At 40.0% G+C, this 19,219-nt stretch overlaps 1 protein-coding gene across 2 annotated transcripts in view; it reads right to left on the bottom strand.

The window, feature by feature from the left end:
* The window catches only part of LOC306962164 (CUB and sushi domain-containing protein 1-like), a 388,198-nt gene that overhangs the window by 147,367 nt on the left and 221,612 nt on the right, over nt 1–19,219 (bottom strand). For both annotated transcript variants that reach the window (XM_079555239.1, XM_079555240.1), the window contains exons 6-7: nt 12,426–12,538; nt 11,519–11,596 (exon numbers count right to left, since the gene is read on the bottom strand). In XM_079555239.1, coding sequence (XP_079411365.1) covers nt 11,519–11,596; nt 12,426–12,538 — 191 coding nt within the window. The remainder of the gene's footprint in view (nt 1–11,518; nt 11,597–12,425; nt 12,539–19,219) is intronic.

Raw genomic sequence — 19,219 nt, 5'->3', positions numbered from 1 at the left:
TTCAATAAAACTACTCGTATTTGACTTTGACTTAACATTTCATTTAACAGCTCTCACTTTGCAGAAAAAATATCGGGATATATATCGTATATTGATCCTAAATATATCGGGATATCACCCAGCCCTTGTCAAAATGCCTACTGTCAAAATGCCGAGGTTCAGGTTAAAAAGGCGCTGCCAGGTTTGGCATGGTCATGTTTACCTTTTTATTGTTTTACCTATTGTTTTACCGATTTGAAACAGAGTTCGTTTTAAACGGACCGAGATCCTTGTTTTTAACTGGTTCAGAATTTGATTATTTGGCCTAGATCAGAGCTTGTTTTTGCGCATTCACCTGAATCAAACAGTACAATCCGAGCCAACGGGATAGGATTTGAATCAGGAGGGCGTTGTGAATGCAGCCTAAGATTGAAAAACAAATTTCTGCAATATGTAATCTGTCATTCAAGACTGACTTAATCATAGATGTGTGAAACTTTTTATTCACTTCACTGCTTTTCAGTCATCTCACTGACGATGCGGGAGGAAAAGCAATACAAAAACACATGTTGTACCTGTTTCAATTCTGTGGTATACGGTATATTCTACAACTCTATAGTATTATGTGATTTACTCTGTGTATATCCCTTACAAGAAAGCCTGATGTTGCAGCCTACCTCTATACATTTATTTTCAGTGGTGTCATCGTGGAGTGCTCTAGGTTAGCTCCGATAACAGATGGCTGAGCAGTCGTTAGTTCTTGTCTTCCGAACAGGCGGCTGCCAGAAGCACTGCCTAACAATCCTGAAGAAAAATGCTCTTTTAAACACGACTCTCCGTGATGATTCATTACAGTTCTAGGTCACTGTCTGGAGAGTTATATTTTCTAATTATAACCACTTTATCTGGTATGATTATGTTGCATCCCCACATGTTAGTGAATGGTTCTCCTCCCTGTCTATTAGTGCATTAAACAAACTTAAAAAGAGGCATTTGATAATTTCTAAAAAATTCTGATAACAGTATGAGCAGCTGTGGCATAATGTAAATGGCAAATGAACATGGTTTTGTTGATGACATGAACTGCCAAGACCAAACCAGATCTGAAACTAAAATCAGGACTGAGCCAGAGACTAGGTCAAAACAAAACTAGGTCTAAAATAACTAAACCAGCTTTAAACTGATTTAATCTTATTATACTGGGTTTTCAAGCATCCACCGCATATTTAGCATGACGGACATTTGGCAGTGTGTTAGATTAAGATTCATACATTCCTCCATTCTGTAACTGATGACCCACATCATCATCACTCTGGTTCTGTGCTGTGACTATATTATATTGTATAAAGACTACATATCTCCACCTATGCAGCCCTAATATCCCCTCAGGGAGAGATTTTGTGGAAAGTTGACTGCTTGGGAGTAAAAGCAGACCTAGCCTTTATTTTTAATGCCTTAATGGGCCTGTTTTTTCACCTGAGACTGTAACGATTCTACATTGGTCTAACCTTTCTGTGCTCAGCATGAAATCACCCATTTACTTTTAGTTTAAGTCCCATTACACAAACTGGAGTATTTTAATGAGCGCAGGCCCCATGGAGAGAAGCTGAAATTTCTCATTTTGGGCAGAGGAAGCTTAAGCGATCCCTGGACTATACATTTTGAGGCCATTATTATCATTCTTTGACTCTACGTAATGATTACAGATTACAAAGTCTATTCGCTACAACAGAGCAATCATTTTACAAGTGGGAATTTACTTAAACATCAAGCTCTGAGCCACACAGGCCTCGTAATGTAATCTGAGGCAGAGGTTAAACTCCACCTGAAGCACACACAGGAGGTTAAAGTGCTGGGTTGCTGTGTTTAAAGTTGGTTAAAGCCATTATACTGTAAATATGCAGAAACAAAAGCATTGCAGGTTTTACAAACATGGTCAGACTGGACACTGATACTGAGGCTCCATTTTAAAACATGCAGCAGAACAGCACATAAAAATGAAGGTTTATCCCTAAACTCAAGCGGAACTCATTCAATTCACATACTGAATCACAATCCTGTAAAGGGTTGACATCCTGTCTGTCCTGTCTAAAGTCCTGAGCCGCTGCGACGCCCCGCAAAAAGACCAGCCTGACCAGCATGTTTTGGAGGTTAGGGGAAACCATAGCACCCGGAGAAAAACCTACGCGCACAGAAAGGGCCTGACTACATTGAGATTCGATACCAGGACCCTCTCGCTTTTAGCCAAGAGTACGAGCAGTTGCTCCACCGTGTCTGATTAGGAAAATATTTGGCACATACAGTAGAGCAAGTACTATGAGTGAAAATGAAGAATGTTTTACCAATCAAACACTTGCTAAATATAACTGAAGATTAATTATTGGTTATACTGACTAATTGTTGTCTTACAATTTGCTTCGTATGGAGTTTAAAACCAAGTATTCTTTCTTTTCTACTATGTTTCCAATATTCAGTCATTTCCTATTCCAAAACTAAAAACATAATCCCAATAGTCACAGTGATTCTTTTTTCTCCCTAAACTGACAGACAAACCCACAATCAAACACGAGCCATTGCACAACAATTTATGAAAGGTAAATAACGCAAACTGATTTCCCTCAGGTGCTCCTTACATATGCATGGCACAATCAAAACACTGTCTAATAATGCATACTATTTGAATAGCAGTCCCATGTACAGTAGGCAAGAGGTAACACACATGGGGTGAAAACACAAGACCGATGTTAATTGCAGCACCACAAGCTCTGTTGAGCACATAAATCAGCCGAATTATTGATGAGAGTTTTATTAGGAAGCTGCACACTAAGAGGATGAGGTATGAGCTTGGCCTGGTTCATAATTAAAATCTGTGTCACATGGTCAGATTACAGTTTGAAGTATTTCCCAAAACGACTCGAAATATATGCCACTGCTGCACATATATTAAATTTACATGTGAGTTCTGCTATGGCGGCGAAGGAGTAAGACGTGTTTAGCGAGGGCTCCCGAGATGCCTACCTAATTGAGTATTTTCATCAGTGATTTCGGCAAAAAGTTTGGCTTATTCGGGTTTGTTTTGGACACTCGTGATTTTGGCGTCGTAAAATCTCCGAAATGACTTCAAAACTTCGCAAATACAAGTACACTGGACCATCCGGAGATAGGCCCAGCGCTGCCTCGGACCAGAGTTCCCTCAAGACCGCGAGTAACTCGGCTCCTCCCTCGCAGAAAACCGACATGATGGCGGATCTGAAGGAAGAAGTACTTCTCGCTCTCAAAGCTGATATCTCAGCTGTAATAAAGAAAGAGATGAAAGAGGCTCTCGCAGAGGACTTCAACATGCTTAAGGTCGAAATTCAGTCAGTGAAGACGACTTTAATCAACAATACAGCCGCGCTCCGTTCGGACATGGACCAGGTGAATGTCAGAGTTAACGACATGGAGGAGGGCCTGTCCGCATGGTCAGACGAGGTGGTCGTCCTGCGAGACTCAATGGCAGAGCTGAAAGCTGAGGTGAAGGGTCTGAGGGATAAATGTGAAGACATGGAGGGTCGTATGAGGAGATGTAACATTCGCATTCTCGGAGTCGCAGAGACGGAAGCCAGCACAACTACTGCGGTAGCTTCGATGCTAAAGGAAGTGCTACAACTCGGCAAAGAGCCGATGGTGGATCGCTCACATCGCACACCTGGCCAAAAGAAGACGGGTGGCAGGCCGCGAGTAATCGTGGCTAAGCTACACTATTATCAAGACTGTGTCGAGGTTTTGCGCCGCGCTCGTACCCTAGGCCCACTAAGCTACAAGGATGCACCGGTTACCATTGTTCCTGACTACACCTCCAGCGTGGCCCGGGCTCGAGCGGCGTTTACAGGCGTGAAGAGGATCCTTCGCGGCAGAGAGGGAGTGCGTTATGGATTACTTTTTCCTGCACGTCTCCGTATCACGCACGGGGAGATGGATGTGGAGTTCACTGACCCGGGTGTTGCCATGGCGTATGTAAAAGAGAAGATCATCCCTGACGCAACCATGAGGGTAATGGTTGCAACGGATGAACAATGACTGTAGTCCTGGAGCCTATTTACAAACTTCTCAGGTAGTATATACTTACCTATTAGGTATTATGTTATTCTTTGAAGCGCATCTACTTTGATCATCCCATCTAGGGTTTATTGCATTATTAGATCGCGCAGGTTGTCCACTGCAGACCCATATTATGGTCTTTTTGTCTTTTGCTCAGCCTATATAATATTATTTTGCTCATATTACTTGTCTTCTTGTTGTTTGATTTTCTACGTTTTGGGCTCATCGGGAGCCCTACTAGTTGAAGCAGTATCACTCAATACAAGCACTATAATGTGTGGATTTGTTTTAGTTCAGGATTTAATTGTTTTTCTTTGTTTCTTCTTTTGTTTTTTTGTCTCCAGGTTCTGTTAGGAGAGTGGGTTAGCTATACCGGATCTTTCTTTGAATGGTTTGTGTGCACTATGTACCATGTAGGGTGCTTGTAAAATGGCTAGTACGAAAAAGATCAGACATCCCCATGGGTGTCCTGTCAACTGTGTGAGTTGGAATGTGAAATCCCTCAACCATTCCTTAAAGTACAAAAAAATTACATCGCATCTGAAACAGCTCAATACAGACATAGCATTTCTGCAGGAGACACATGTGTGCTCTACAGATGCTGCAAGTCTGAATAAAAAGTGGGCTGGTCAGGTGTTTCAATCTAATTTCCAAACTAGATCAAGAGGGGTGGCCATTATGATTGGCAGACATGTGCAGTTCACTGCATCAAGTGTGCATACTGACTCCGCCGGGCGTTTTGTAATAGTGGTGGGGAAACTACATACACTCCCAGTCATTTTAGCCTCGGTCTATGCACCAAACTGGGATGATTGTGACTTCTTCAATAATTTTTTCTCAACGATACCAAATATGTCAACACATAGTATTCTAATTGGCGGGGATGTTAATTGTGTCCTTTCATCTTTAGATCGAAGCGCACTTGGTAAAGTGACCCTTACTAGGTCTGCCCAATCTATAAAATCTTTTTTAAGGGTATATGGAGTTGCTGATGTATGGCGCTGCCGGAATCCTGATGTAAGAGCATATTCTTTTTATTCCTCTGTCCACATGACGTATTCTCGTATTGACTATTTTTTCATTGACAATCGAATCTTACATCTTGTGGAGGAGTGTGACTATGGAGCCATGGTTATTTCAGATCATGCTCCGTTATGTATGAAAATGTTAATTCCGGACACACAATCCGTATTTCGCCCCTGGCGATTTAACTCCTTGCTTCTATCAGACGAGAATTTTGTTAAGTTTATTAATACTGAAATAAGTTTCTTTCTTGAGGTTAACCAAACCCCGGGCATGTCATTCTGTTCTATCTGGGAATCTCTAAAAGCCTACCTGAGAGGTCAAATCATCTCATACTGTGCTCACCAAAAGAAGGAAAACTTGACACGACTAAAACAGCTGAACGAAGCAATTTTATTGTTGGACAGGGAACTTTGTCACACCCCTTCACCAGAATTAGCTAAGAAACGTGTTTCATTGCAAACTGAGTATAATACTTTATCTACACAGCAGGCTGAATATTTGATTTCAAAACTAAAATCTGGGTATTATGAGCACGGAGAGAAGGCGGGGCGTCTGCTCGCACATCAACTGCGTCAGAGGTCTGCGCATCAAACCATTCCGTCAATTAACAATGATCAAGGCATTAAATGTTCCGATAATGGAGAAATTAATACATGTTTTAGCAAGTTTTACCAATCCCTATACTCCTGTGAGTCTGCACCAAAGGCCTCTGATTTTGAAACTTTCTTCAAAGATATTGATCTTCCTGTGGTAAACTCTGACCTGGTCACTGATTTGGAGAGGGATATTTCAGCAGCTGAGATTAGCTTGGCAATAAAAGACATGCAAAGCGGTAAATCTCCAGGGCCTGATGGCTTTTCAGCTGACTTTTTAAAGAAATTTGCAGACCTGTTATCTCCACTACTGTTGTCGGTCTTCACAGAATCCTTGAGTGCATCAGTGCTCCCGGTGTCCATGCGTCAAGCGGTTATCACTCTGTTACTTAAAAAGGATAAAAATCCTCTAAACTGTAGCTCCTATCGACCAGTGTCACTTTTAAATACAGATACTAAAATATTAGCGAAGGTACTGGCAAAGCGCCTTGAACGAGTAATTCCTACTATTATTTCACCTGATCAGACAGGGTTTGTAAAAAATCGGCAATCCTTTTTTAATATCAGGCGATTGTTTAATATTCTGTATGCCCCCACTCCACCCGGTCAAGATAATGAGGTGATTGTCTCTTTAGATGCCGAAAAAGCCTTTGACCGGGTGGAGTGGGATTATCTTTTTAGAGTCCTGGATATGTTCAAATTTGGTTCTAAATTTCTTTCATGGATAAGGCTACTTTACTCTTCTCCATTAGCAGCTGTTCGTACCAACAATAACATATCATCATATTTTCAACTGCACCGAGGCACAAGGCAGGGATGCCCCCTTTCGCCGCTTCTCTTTGTAGTTGCAATTGAACCATTGGCTATAGCAGTACGGCAAAGTTTGGACATAAAGGGAATAATGCGTGTGGGCTCCGAGCATAAAATCTCTCTTTATGCTGATGACGCGCTACTGTTTATTTCAAACCCTCTGTCCAGTATTCCTGCATTGTTAAGTATGCTTGACAAATTTGGGAAGCTATCTGGCTATAAAGTCAATCTCCAAAAAAGTGAGATGATGCCCCTAACGTCGCTGGAAGGAAATCTTTCTGAAACAATCCCATTTAAGAGCAATCCTAAAAAGTTAAAGTACCTTGGTATATGGGTAACACGTAATTATAAAGACCTGTATAAGAACAATTTTTTGCCGCTGTTATCAAATCTTAAACAAGACTTGGCTCGATGGGAACTGTTACCTCTTTCCTTGGGGGGAAGAGTTAACTCTGTTAAAATGGTTATTTTGCCTAAGTTTCTTTACCTGTTCCAAAGTCTACCCATTTTTCTTTCAAAATCTTTTTTTTCTAATTTGTATGGCCAGATATCTTCCTTTATATGGAATAAAAAACCTCCAAGAATTGGCAAGAAAATATTACAGTTACCTCGCAATTTAGGTGGCATGTCATTGCCTAATTTCATGTACTATTACTGGGCAGCTAACTGTAGAGCTGTGCTGTACTGGCTAAGAAGAGATGTCGCAGTACCTAGCTGGGTTATTTTAGAGAGAGACTCAATTACATCGAGCTCTCCTGGTGCACTGATTTGTTCTGAACTACCTTTCAAACAGTCTATTTCATCTTATTCTTCTAATCCAGTTGTCATACACACTGTTAAAATTTGGAACCAATGCAGGCGGTCCTTTAAGCTTACAAAGCTATTGTTCTCGGCACCTGTTTCAAGGAACCACATGTTTATCCCTTCAATGACTGATGAGGTTTTTAATACATGGGCTGGGAAAGGAGTACAAAATTTGTACAATTTATACATAGATAACATTTTTGGTTCCTTTGAACAGCTGGTGGAAAAATTTGATATTTACAAGTCACAATTTTTTAGGTATCTGCAACTGAGAAATTTTGTTCGGTCTAATTCTGATTGTTTCCCTATGTGTCCCTCTCGTTCACTGGTGGATGAACTTTTGGACTTTCGGACAGACACCAAAAAGGTTTTAAGTAGGATCTACTCTCTGCTTTCTTCTTACCATGAGACCAACCTGGAGGATCTTAAAAGGAAATGGGAAACTGATTTGAACGACACTTTACCAGACTCAGTGTGGCAAAAAGTCATACAGAACATTCATTCCTCTTCGGTTTCACTTAGACATGCAGTTGTGCAGTTTAAAGTGGTGCACCGACTGCACTGGTCTAAAGACAAGCTGTCCAAAATCAAGCCTGACCTGGATCCTTCATGCAACCGTTGCGGACAAACACCTGCTACACTTTTTCACACATTTTGGACTTGCCCAAGACTTTGTGGTTATTGGCTTTCTATCTTTGAAGCTTTTTCCAGCATTTGTGGGAAATTAGTACGCCCCTGTCCTCTGACTGCTTTGTTTGGAGCAATATCCGTAGACGCTCCTTTTGAGAAGCGTCAAATAAATATGATTGCCTTTTGTTCATTGTTAGCTCGAAGACTTATTTTGTGCAAATGGAAAGATCCATGCCCTCCAACATATGGCCACTGGATGAGAGAGGTTATGGGCCATATACATTTGGAAAAGATCAGATACACCCTTAAAGGTCATACTGGTAAATTTTATGAGCAATGGTTGCCATTTATGCAATATTTTGAAAGTATATCTGCTGACAAACTTATTTAAGTTGCAAAGCACTGTAATGTACAAATTTGTATGTATCGTTTTGATCCGGTATAGCAGGGGTGGGAGGGGGGGACTTTTTGTTTGTTTTTATTGTTTAAATGTATCAAAGTATGTTAAAAAAAACAAAACAATAAAAAGACCTTGATCAAAAAAAAAAAAAAAAATTTACATGTTTATGTTTATTTGATTTTTTATTAGCTCTCAGCTGGGTAAAAGCCTCTCTTTTAGTAACCTCCCTAGTGGTTGTTCGCTTCACAAATCAAGCGTTACACATTAAAGACCTATAGACTGCCTCGAGGTATTCTTTATCCACTATTTCAATAAGAGCAGGTTCAGTTTCCCAGAGACACCACTTCAGAGCCAAAAGCACAGAGGAAGCGCCAATAATAATAATAATAATAATAATAATAATAATAATAATAATAATAATAATAATAATAATAATAATAATGAGGATAATGGCTTACACTTGTATTGCGCTTTACAAGCCTGTATTACCAAGTTTCTCAAAGCGCTATCCTGTAGTCATTATTCATTCATGCGGTGGTACCACCTACCACTCACTCATTCCATTCATTCTGGCCAGTTGTACATGTTTTTTGTCGTAGGGGAAACTGGAGTACCTGAAGGAATCCTACGCCCGGGGATCGAACCCAGGACCGTGTCCAGCTGTGAAGCATGAGCGCCAACCGCTGTACCATTGTGCCGTGATATAATGAACCATCAGCCAAATCAGCCATTGCCTTTTAATGACAGCCATTACATTTGTCTCTCTGGTCACTATTTCTCCAGAAAAGTAGCCTTAACCTATAGCAGCCTAGCTGGAGAAGTGGAGATGGGTCCCCATCATTCAATATCTGAAAAGCTCTATCCACCAATATACAGCTTTAACAAGCACCACATCCCGTGAAAGTTTCTGGTTAGAAAAAAAAAAGTTTATTTACCCACAATATATGAATATACTTTCACATTAAGACTTTACCTGCAGTGGAAAAGTAGCATAAGGTGAAAATAGAAATGTGCTCAGACCTGCACTCAAGGGATTATTCAGTCCTATATGAAAATTCCCAAATGCAAACTTCAACTGTTGCTTATATTTGCCATGGTTTCAGTCATTACCTCATATGCTACAACCTAGTGTCATAATAATTCTCATTAATTGAGCTAGAAGTGCTTTAAGTGCCTCTTACCTTTACAAATACTGTAGCCCTGACATAACTCATTTAAATTTACATCAAGTGGCATACATATTATCACATATGAAGGTTTAACTGGGCACTATGCTATGCATTAGTCTGTAAGGATAAGTAGATGATCCAGAGTAGAGTAATGGCCCTAAAAGCATCTTGTATAGACTATGATGAATGTTAAAGCCTGTATTAGCATATTATTCAGTATGTCTTCCTATTTACCCTGTGATAGAGCGTTAAGTCTCTCTGCTTGCTTTCAATATGACTGAAAATGTACCCATTAACCTCGGTTGGCAGTGCCTTCAAAGGTAATGACTACAATGCTGTGGGCGTATTTCCAGCTCTCCAAGACAAAATGCAACACAAAGTGTACGTCTTTTGGAAAATTAGAAGTGAAAATAAATGAGCTGAAATGGATCGGGTCCTGTGGGAAACACGGCATCAGCCAACAGAAAGCAGAGTGAGTCACTCTACTGCACACTTCATAATGGACCACAGTTAGACTCTCGCCATTTACACCAGCTCTAAGAGGGATTGAGGTGTTTTGTCATGTTTGACATCCACCCCACTGCTGATACACAGTTTAAAAATAGCTAGGTGATCTAGTGCAAACCTATTCTACATATAGGAAATACACTGAGGGGAATTTCATTGTTTTTAGTACTATTGGTATGGCACACAAAGTCTACAAATTATACTGTTGACTGGAATGACAATAATGATACTTGAACTAGATGTGTTCGGGACTCCTTTCACAACCTAAACATGCTAAAACAATTATACTTGGTCATTGAAAGTGGTTAATAGCTTAACTTTAGCTTCATGAATTGAGCTTATTCCATTATTTATCCAAATGTATGTTGCATAATCAGCACCTTTCTAAAAGAATATTAATAGCAGTTCAGGGCATTAGGAATATATACTGTACCTGATAGTTGTGAATGTCATTGTTATTTACATGTTGTTATGTTATTTCCTTATCAAAAACACCCCCAGAGTGTTTTTTGGCTTCATTCACGCAGTTCTCAGCAATCCGCCTGAATCCTGCTCTCTGAGCAGCTGCTCCGCCCTCTCCTGGTGAACGACTGACTTGCTCATTTGTGTCGTCACAGCGGAACGGAAGTGCTCGGCGTCTGTAATGTAATGTCTTACGGCCTGATTTTAATTTGTAAAACAGCTTTTTCATTATTCCTGTCGTAAGAGAGAAACAAAGAGAAAAAAAAAAGGATGCGAGGTGCTTCCAGGTCAGCTGGGGCCAAAACAAACGCACCCCCTGAGCGTCTGAACAGATGTCATGTTTGCGCTGCAGCCGTGAAGATGGAGCTTGTTGTCACCTATTCTGGACACACCTGTTATTTATTCTTACCTAACCTAATAATGTCACGGTGAAAAAGAAGCGCGTTTGGCTACGAGGACTTTATTCAACTTCACTTTTATAACCAACGCAAATCCCATCACATAAACAGCGATGGACCAGAGTGGTGAGTTTATCAAAACGCGCGTTAGCTTTTGTGCCATTTATGAAGCTGTGTTGCAGATGTCAACTCCTTATCACTGCATCGTGAAGCAACTTCACTTATTGCTGTTTATTTATATTACGGCTAAGTTGTATGTGCGGAGAGAGGGGGCGGAGTTAACTGAATCGAAGCATTGTGTCTTCTGGGTTTGAAAATACCTCCAGAAAACACTTTTATTAATCACAAAAATGTGTGCTCCATTGTGGTAGAGGTACAATATATCATATAAATGCCTATACTTAACTTTGGAATGGCTAAAATAGCATGATACAGATCCTTTAACTGAAAACGGAAGCACAATAATGAATTACAAGTGTGGCCCTAATTTCTGTCTGTGAGAAGGGCAACCCCATGTGAAAAATAGATGAAATCACTGCTGCTGCCACATCAAAGATGGATGAACAGTGTGTGTGTCCTTGACTATATACAGAAGGCAGTGGTCTACTTGTGTGCAGGTGACGCCTTGCTGTTTAAAATAACTGGGAGAGGTTTACTTACACACTGCATTTTTATGACTGGAGTCTTTGCTTGGCATCATCTTCACCCCTCTGGACTTCAGCTCAATGGCCTTTTTAACTGCAAATAATAAGAAGTAATTTGTTTAAGTACATAGGATCACTGCAATACTGCTTATTATACTAAAATGTTGCACATCAAGTAAGTTTTCTCTCCTCTAATGCAATCATTCTACCAAAAGGATAAGCTTATGTTGGGGGGGGGGGGAATGCGCCTGGATTAAAAGAAATATGAAAGGAGGCAGATAAAAAAGGTTGGAAAGCAAAGGAAAGGAGGAGCTTTATCCTGTTAGCAGCCTCCAGGGGCCGCACTGAGATCTGTACTACTGCCACACTATATTCCACAGAGACACAAAGTTGGCATAAAATGTACAAACGTGGGTTTCAAACACAACCATTTACGCAATATTCGGCAGAGGGTGAAAGACGCGAGGGGAGCATAAACACATCAAAGTAAAGAAGACACACTGAAGGTGATGGGGACTGACGAGAACAAGTTATAACTTATTCAATGTGACTTAAGTCCTTTCGATTTTCAGGGTGCATCATTCCCTGTAGTTTGTCAACAAGGGCTGTGCAGTGTTAGAAAAAACTGTCATAATTCTTATTTTTTAAATAAAAAACTTCAGCACATAGTGAAGGAGGATGCTGCATTTTGTTGTGTCGTTTGGCAAGAAATGGCCCTTTTTCATGAACGTGTCAGTGTGATTGTTGTTTGTGGTCAAAGGAGGTGAGCCCATTGGCACGTTGAGTCTGCCACATACTATTGTTATGTTGCCATAATAATATAGTATGATGTGTTTACTACTGTTGCCAAACCTTTTTTTTGCATTGTGCAGCCCTAGTGCGAATTTGTATCATGCCGCAAAATAATCAGCTCGAATGTTTACCTTGATATTGTGCACTGAATCCTTTTCTTCTGTGGTTGCTGTCTGATGTGAAGTGTATCCGGAGCCAGTTCTTACTGGAGATCACGGGTGATGGCAACGTTGTGCCAGTTAGCCTGCAAGCAAAAACAACAGATATTGTGAGCCACACTTAACACTGAATAAGCAGAAGGAATCTACCTTCACGTAACGAGTCATGCTATCCCAAGAGGGCCCAGCTGTGTGCCTATAATATGATGCCCCATATGCGTATTCACTTGTGACTGCTATATGACGCTAATTGACGGTGAACAACTTGAGCCTTGAGAGTTTCACAGTGCTGTCATAAAAACACGTACAGCTATGATATGGATATGTACAAATTTGAACAATGCTTTTATGGTTACTTAGTTGTTTTACACAAACAGGGAATATGGCCCACAGCAGTAAACTTGAAGCAACCGTATAATTAGACACACAAGATTTATTTTTGTTCAATATATGCCACAAACAACTGGAACCAGAAAAATACAAATAACACTCTCCAGCTTGTGCATAATTATGATCAAATGTTTGATGTTTTGAGGCATAACTCTTGGCGGTGAACCATATGTTGTGTGATGTCATTTTACATTGTCCTCCGAGGTACAATGGCTGGCTGCAGTTTAACAAAGTCGTAGCTGAGGGGCAGCTTCTTCCACTGACTCAGACGAGTGGGCGTGGGAATTAAATGAGTAATAATGATCGCAATTGGCCAAAACATTCAGGGTTATAAAGAGGGTGAAGAAAAGCCAGTGGTCTTTATTCAAAGCACACATTATTCTGTAAGTTATATAAAAAGTGAGCAGCTCTTTATCGATATGTTTACTGCAAGCAACAAGGTTGATTGTGCTGTAGTGGAAAAATATATGAGTATTGGACAGTGGGTTCAGCAGATGTTGGCAACATTTCCACTTGAACAAATTACATACCAGCTAAAATGTAATGTCAAATCATTTAAAAGCCTGAAATGACAAATAAATATATCCTTGGAAAAAAGGAAGCCAGTTGTAAAGAAATCTACTGTGTTGCTTTTAATCAAGTAGGGTTTCAGATCGTGCATTTAACAATGATAATGCAAAAAAGAATAATAATAATGTCATTTTAATTTAAATGTTTGCCAATATTGCACAGAACAATCACTGAACATGGGGGCCTCCAAGGCTGTGTGCTGAGCCCTGTCCTGTTCACTCTGCTGAACATGACTACACTCCAAAGTACAGCTCAAACCTCTTCATCAAGTTTGCAGCCGACACAACAGTGGTGGGTCTCATCAGCAACAAAAGACAAGACAAACTACAGTGAGATGAGCAGCCTGGCCATGTGGAGCAAACAGAACAATCTTTCAAAATGTGGAGAAGACAAAGGAGATTGTTGTGGACTTTCAGAGAGTGCAGGTCCAGCATGCTCCTCTAACAATCAACGGTGCTGCTTTCACAGAGAACCTCTCCTGGACCACAAACACTACATCACTGGTCTAGAAAAGTAATCAGCGTCTCTCTCTCTCTCTCTCTACTTTCTCCGCAAACTGAGAAGAGCCAAAGTCCCAGCTCCCATTATGTGTAACTTCTACAGAGTGACCAGCTTCGATTCAAATCAATGAAAAGACAATAAAATCTTTTTGATCTTTTTTATTTTCTCTTCAAACTTTCTTTCTACCGTATTCTGCTGCACAACAACTTCAGGTGAAAGAAAATCAAAAATGTCCATCTAAAAGAAACCTTAATAGTGAAACTATCTAAGGTAAATCCTAAATCAGCTACAGGTTTCCAATAGCAACAGGGGAAAAAAAATCAAGACTAAAAAAGGAAGATGACTTCAGAGAATGCTGCCTGGGAGCTAATGTTCCAGCCTCCCCCAGAGACAGAGGGGCCAGTGAAAACACAGACAAACAGCAATGTGAGCCGACTGTGATGATGGCTTTGATCAATTCAAGGGCTTATCTACCCATTATAGATTATCAGAGAAAAAAACATGACAATCATACAATGACAAGCAGTATTTAAAACATGTCACTGGTTTGATTTTTACAGGAACTGCTCACCAATACTGTGTAAACCAGTTTGTGTTTCTTCTTTACATAAACAAAGGAATGAGATAGAAGTCATTCTGGATACAATCGACAGCCCATAGGCATTCTTTAAGTCTTTTGCAAAACTATAAATTTGACATCTTCCTTTTCAACTTTTTGCTCTTTACAGCTCTCCTGCAGGCTCTTGGGCAGTTTTTGTCAGCTCCCCCAGGATGTTTTCATTTCCCTTAAGTCCGTTTCAAGATCTCCTCTCTAGGTGCCATTTGGCTGCCCTCACCTTTTCCCCTGTGGGCTCCAACTTAGTGCCTGCCTTGTGAAGTTTAAAGTGTCCTGAGTGTGCTACTCATCCATGGCCATCTCCTCCTCTTCTTGACACAGGGAGAGCAATTTATTGTTATTTGTTTTCTCCAAAATCAACTTTGGATCAACATTGAAGCTTAGCCATAATTGGCTTTGGGAAAATTAGTCTCAAGTACCTGTATAACTAGCAGTAGTAATTTTCAAGCTCTCCTTATTAATTCAATGAAAAGTCTCAAAAGAACATAAAACCATTCTGCCCAGTAAGCTGTAATTAAAAAGAGTGGTCAGGGATATGAATATGAAATTATAAAAGTAACGCTTATCTTTAGTATTAGTCTCAAAAGAGGACTTGTGAAAGTAATACAATTATCTTGGTAAGTTTGTGGATTCGTAGATAGCACCAAAAAGCCTCTCAAGTAATTTTATATCATGGTAAATGTATTTTTATCATTGTAAACCTGGGACTTGCTGCATATCACCCCAAGGTTTTAACTCAAATTGAATTTAAGTATGATCTACGAGAATTTAAGAGTTACAGTATAATGGAAATGGTGTTAATGTCTCCAATAGAAATGCCCTGTAAAAACTCAGCGTATTGGAAAGAAGTAGGGGTAGATGTGGACATACGAAATAAAATGCAGTGGGAAAGTCATAAAATAATGTGGAATACAAAGTTTCTAGGCGCATTGAGTTGCCTTGTGTGCGAAATGTACAGTATAAATAAACACGCCTTGCCTTGCCTTGCCTACTGAGCCATTATACTGTACATGTGCACTGGCCCACTGCCTGGCACGGCACTGAAGGAGACAGGAGGGTAGGCAGGTTGAGACAAAGGCCTAAAAGAAAAGGTTAAGGTATACTGTATTATCCCCATAGGGATATTTGTCCTCTGCATTTGACCCATCCTTTGATGCCTCTGGGGCAAGCTGTAAGGAACAGTGGATGACCGCAGAGCAGCGACCAGGGACCCATCTCCAGCCAGACTGTCACTGTCTGTACTGACTGTAACTGTCACTTCAAAATACTACTACGCAAATAAACACATTGTGATTAGTGTGAAGTAATTTGTTCCAAATGCAATCACCACTATGAAATAAATAATAATACTCCTGTTATTCATAATTGTTATGTTGATTTTAAATGTGCCTTGGGCTTTTATGAAAGTGTGTGTGCATGTTTTGAGCCTGTCACCTTCAGGGACAGACAATAAAGTAATCTATCTAATTGATTGAGTCTTTGCATTTCAGTATTTCAGTGCTGTCTGTTTATTGATTCTAGTCAATTCAATAAAACCTCCAAAAACCACAGCTTGCTTTGGTAATGTGTTTATATATAATATATATAACAAAACGTTGTCACTGAGATTGAAAAAAATGGATGTCCTTCAGAGAAATGTTCTGTTTTAGCCTTTTATTCTTACTCTTGTATTGTGTTTGCTTATCGAACTGGTGCCCCTAAATTAGAATAAAAATGTTATAAACCAACCAATTTTAAGGCTAATCTAGATTCATAAATTCATTAACAAATGAATGAATTGATTACTAAATTCTAATAGACAACAATCCAATCCAGTACAATAATCCAGGGAAACTCAGAGCTGAATAAACCGCTTGGACGAGAGGCCTTCACTTCTCTAAATAACTCAAGACTTCTATAAAACGTTTTATGTGATGGAACATGCTTGGTCAAGAGTGATTTCCCTGGTTCTCTGTTGAGAGCTTACGCACAAATACATCAGCCTCTCGAAATCCAAAATTATTTTTTATGCAGGAGCCTTGTTTTTTTTTATTCATCAAAAATAATATTTTAAACCAAACAATATAGGTAGTGTATCAACATTAAATCATGTGACTCAGAAGTAAATAATCCAATTTGTAAAGTATAATAGAAATTTGCAATGCCCAGGAATAAATGTTTTGAATGCAAATATGACCTACAGCACAACATAACACAAGCTACATGACTCTTCAACCACACAGGAATCTCATGGGGAAAAAAGTTGAAACGTGTTGCGAGGCGGAAGAAAGAAAACAAGGCGTGATGGGTTACTCAAGGTGAGGTCAGACAATCCACAGGCAGGATTCAGTACCAAGAGGTCACAGTCGGTTGGTGAAAGAGGAGAGAGAGAGGAGGAGCAGGGGACACAGAGCAAAGATTTAATGAGGAGGGGCCACAACCAATAGAGATAAATGAGGGACAGAAATGGGAAGGGCAGACACTGCACAGAGGTGAAGACAGGGAGCCAAGAGAGGACATAGATTTACAGTATACAGTATGAGAGGCAGATTAGGACAGCTTGAGTCTTTGTTTTACTTTCAGTTAAAAACGGTTCTATTCGGCCGTGCATATGGCAGTTGATTTTTCTTTATTTTTTTATCAGCGCTAATTTAATACTTTAACCCCAAATAGATTAGGGTAGTTATATAGATATGACTTACCTTTGAAGTGTTATCTTATTTACTCTTTACACTTCTTGTTCAGTGAGGGGGGAAATTAACCCTCTTGGATGAGAGGCTTCACTTGAGAAGTGAAGGCCTTGCCTTTCAATTCTTACTAGATAGGTATTTTTGTGATTTAATTATCCATTGTTACAAGTGCAACCTGGTCTAACCTGGTTTTATTCATTGTTATTTCTTGTTTGATGGCTGTCTTAAAATAAAATCAACATTTTGACAAAAACATTGTTTAGTTTTTAGTGAAGTGTTTTGAAAGTCCCTTCCTGGAACTGCCACTTTATTGTGGTGGAGGGGTTTGAGCGTCCGAATGATCCTGGGAGCTCTGTGCCCCTGGTAGGGTCTCCCAGGGCAAACAGGTCCCGGGTGACGGGTCAGACAAAGAGCGGTTCAGAAGCCCCTTATGAGAAACCCGGTTTGAACTGTGAGGCCGTCCTTCCGTCGACCCACCACCTGCAGGAGGAGCCTTAAGGGGCTGGTGCAATGTGACGACCAACGGACCAGTGGAAGAAAATGCATGGATGGATGGATGTTTTGAAGGTTCTTTTTTCTTTAGACTCCACTCTGCTCTACTGTTTGTCCTAGCAAAACTGCCTCGTCTCACTCATGAAAACAATTACTTTTCTAGGAAAAGTAATCAATCATGGTTGTACCCTTCGACTAAATGATGGTAAAAGGGTAAAAACTTCGAGAACACAGCAATAGTTTCCTCCGAGAGTTTTGTACATGGGTACTCTTAATCTCATAACATACACCCACTCAACAAACATCATTTGAATTGTAAATGTTTTGACAGAGGGGAAGAGGGGAGAATGTGGAGCGTCGAAGGAACTAAATTGGCAACTAAGTCAGAATGAGCAAGGCTATTTTTCTGGCACGTGTCACTTAGTTACAGAAAAGGATTTATTCTCGACAAATAAAATGCAAATGGACCATGTTCATCCAAAAATGCTTCAGGCATGTGGTGAACAACAAGTCGTGCCCAACTCACCAAGAAGGGGAAAATTAACTGTCTTTGACAGAATATGTAAACCATATCCATCACAGCACAGAAGTCTAAATGAAGACTGAATGAATAAAGAATCCATGTAAAAACATAAAAGATGCACCCAAATAATTAAAAGTGAAGCTCTCAGGGAATGTATTTATTTTCAGGGAGTAAAGTTACTGCACTTGGTATACTTGGTAAGAATTCATGAATCTTCAGAATCTAGAAATTGCTTCTGTACTGGTTTAATGGTACTTATCCCTTGCCAGTCATAAAAACACAAAGCATAGCCAGACCATTATACACACATCGTGCAGTTTTGAGACTGTTTATTCCAAGCACCAAAAATGTGACTAAAATACATTGGTCAACAAAATATTATTCAAATAGCATTACCAAGTGCACACCATGCAGATGCCCTTTCCCACTTTGTATCCATGCCATTTCCATCCATGGGTGTGACATTAACATAGCATTTGTGTGTTTGCATATCCATAATGCTGTCCAGATTTTACCATGCCATTCTACTGACACACGTACCACTTAACTCACTACAAAGGTTTCCCATGAGGAGAACAGCATTATGTTTAGATTTAAGGCAAGAAGAAATGCATGGTCTTGAGCTCCTTTCACACACTATTTCTTGAGAAAGAAAGTTGGAATCGCAGGTGTGCTCGTAAAGTATTAATCAGGTATTAATAAGCATTAGTAGGCAAGGCAAGTTTTTTTATACAGCACATTTCATGTCAAAGACAACTCATCGTGCCTCACAACAACACCAAAAATATAATGAAAACACAATGAAAAACAAATCAATTAATACAATTCCCTAAGAAAAATATACACCATCTATCTACATATCTGTTTAAGCAGCAGTAAACAACCATGCTTTCAGCCTGCCTGTAAGGCCTGCCTGTAAGGCCTGTCTGACGTCGTCACGGAGACTGTTCCAGACCTGCTGCATGAAACTGAAATGCAGCCTCACCGTGTTTAGTCGTGACTTTAG

This window comes from Gobius niger (genome assembly GCF_951799975.1).
Source record: "Gobius niger genome assembly, chromosome: 4".
Classification (NCBI taxonomy): domain Eukaryota; kingdom Metazoa; phylum Chordata; class Actinopteri; order Gobiiformes; family Gobiidae; genus Gobius; species Gobius niger.
Note: the sequence above shows the minus strand (reverse complement) of the source record. Positions and strands in the feature narration are given on the sequence as shown.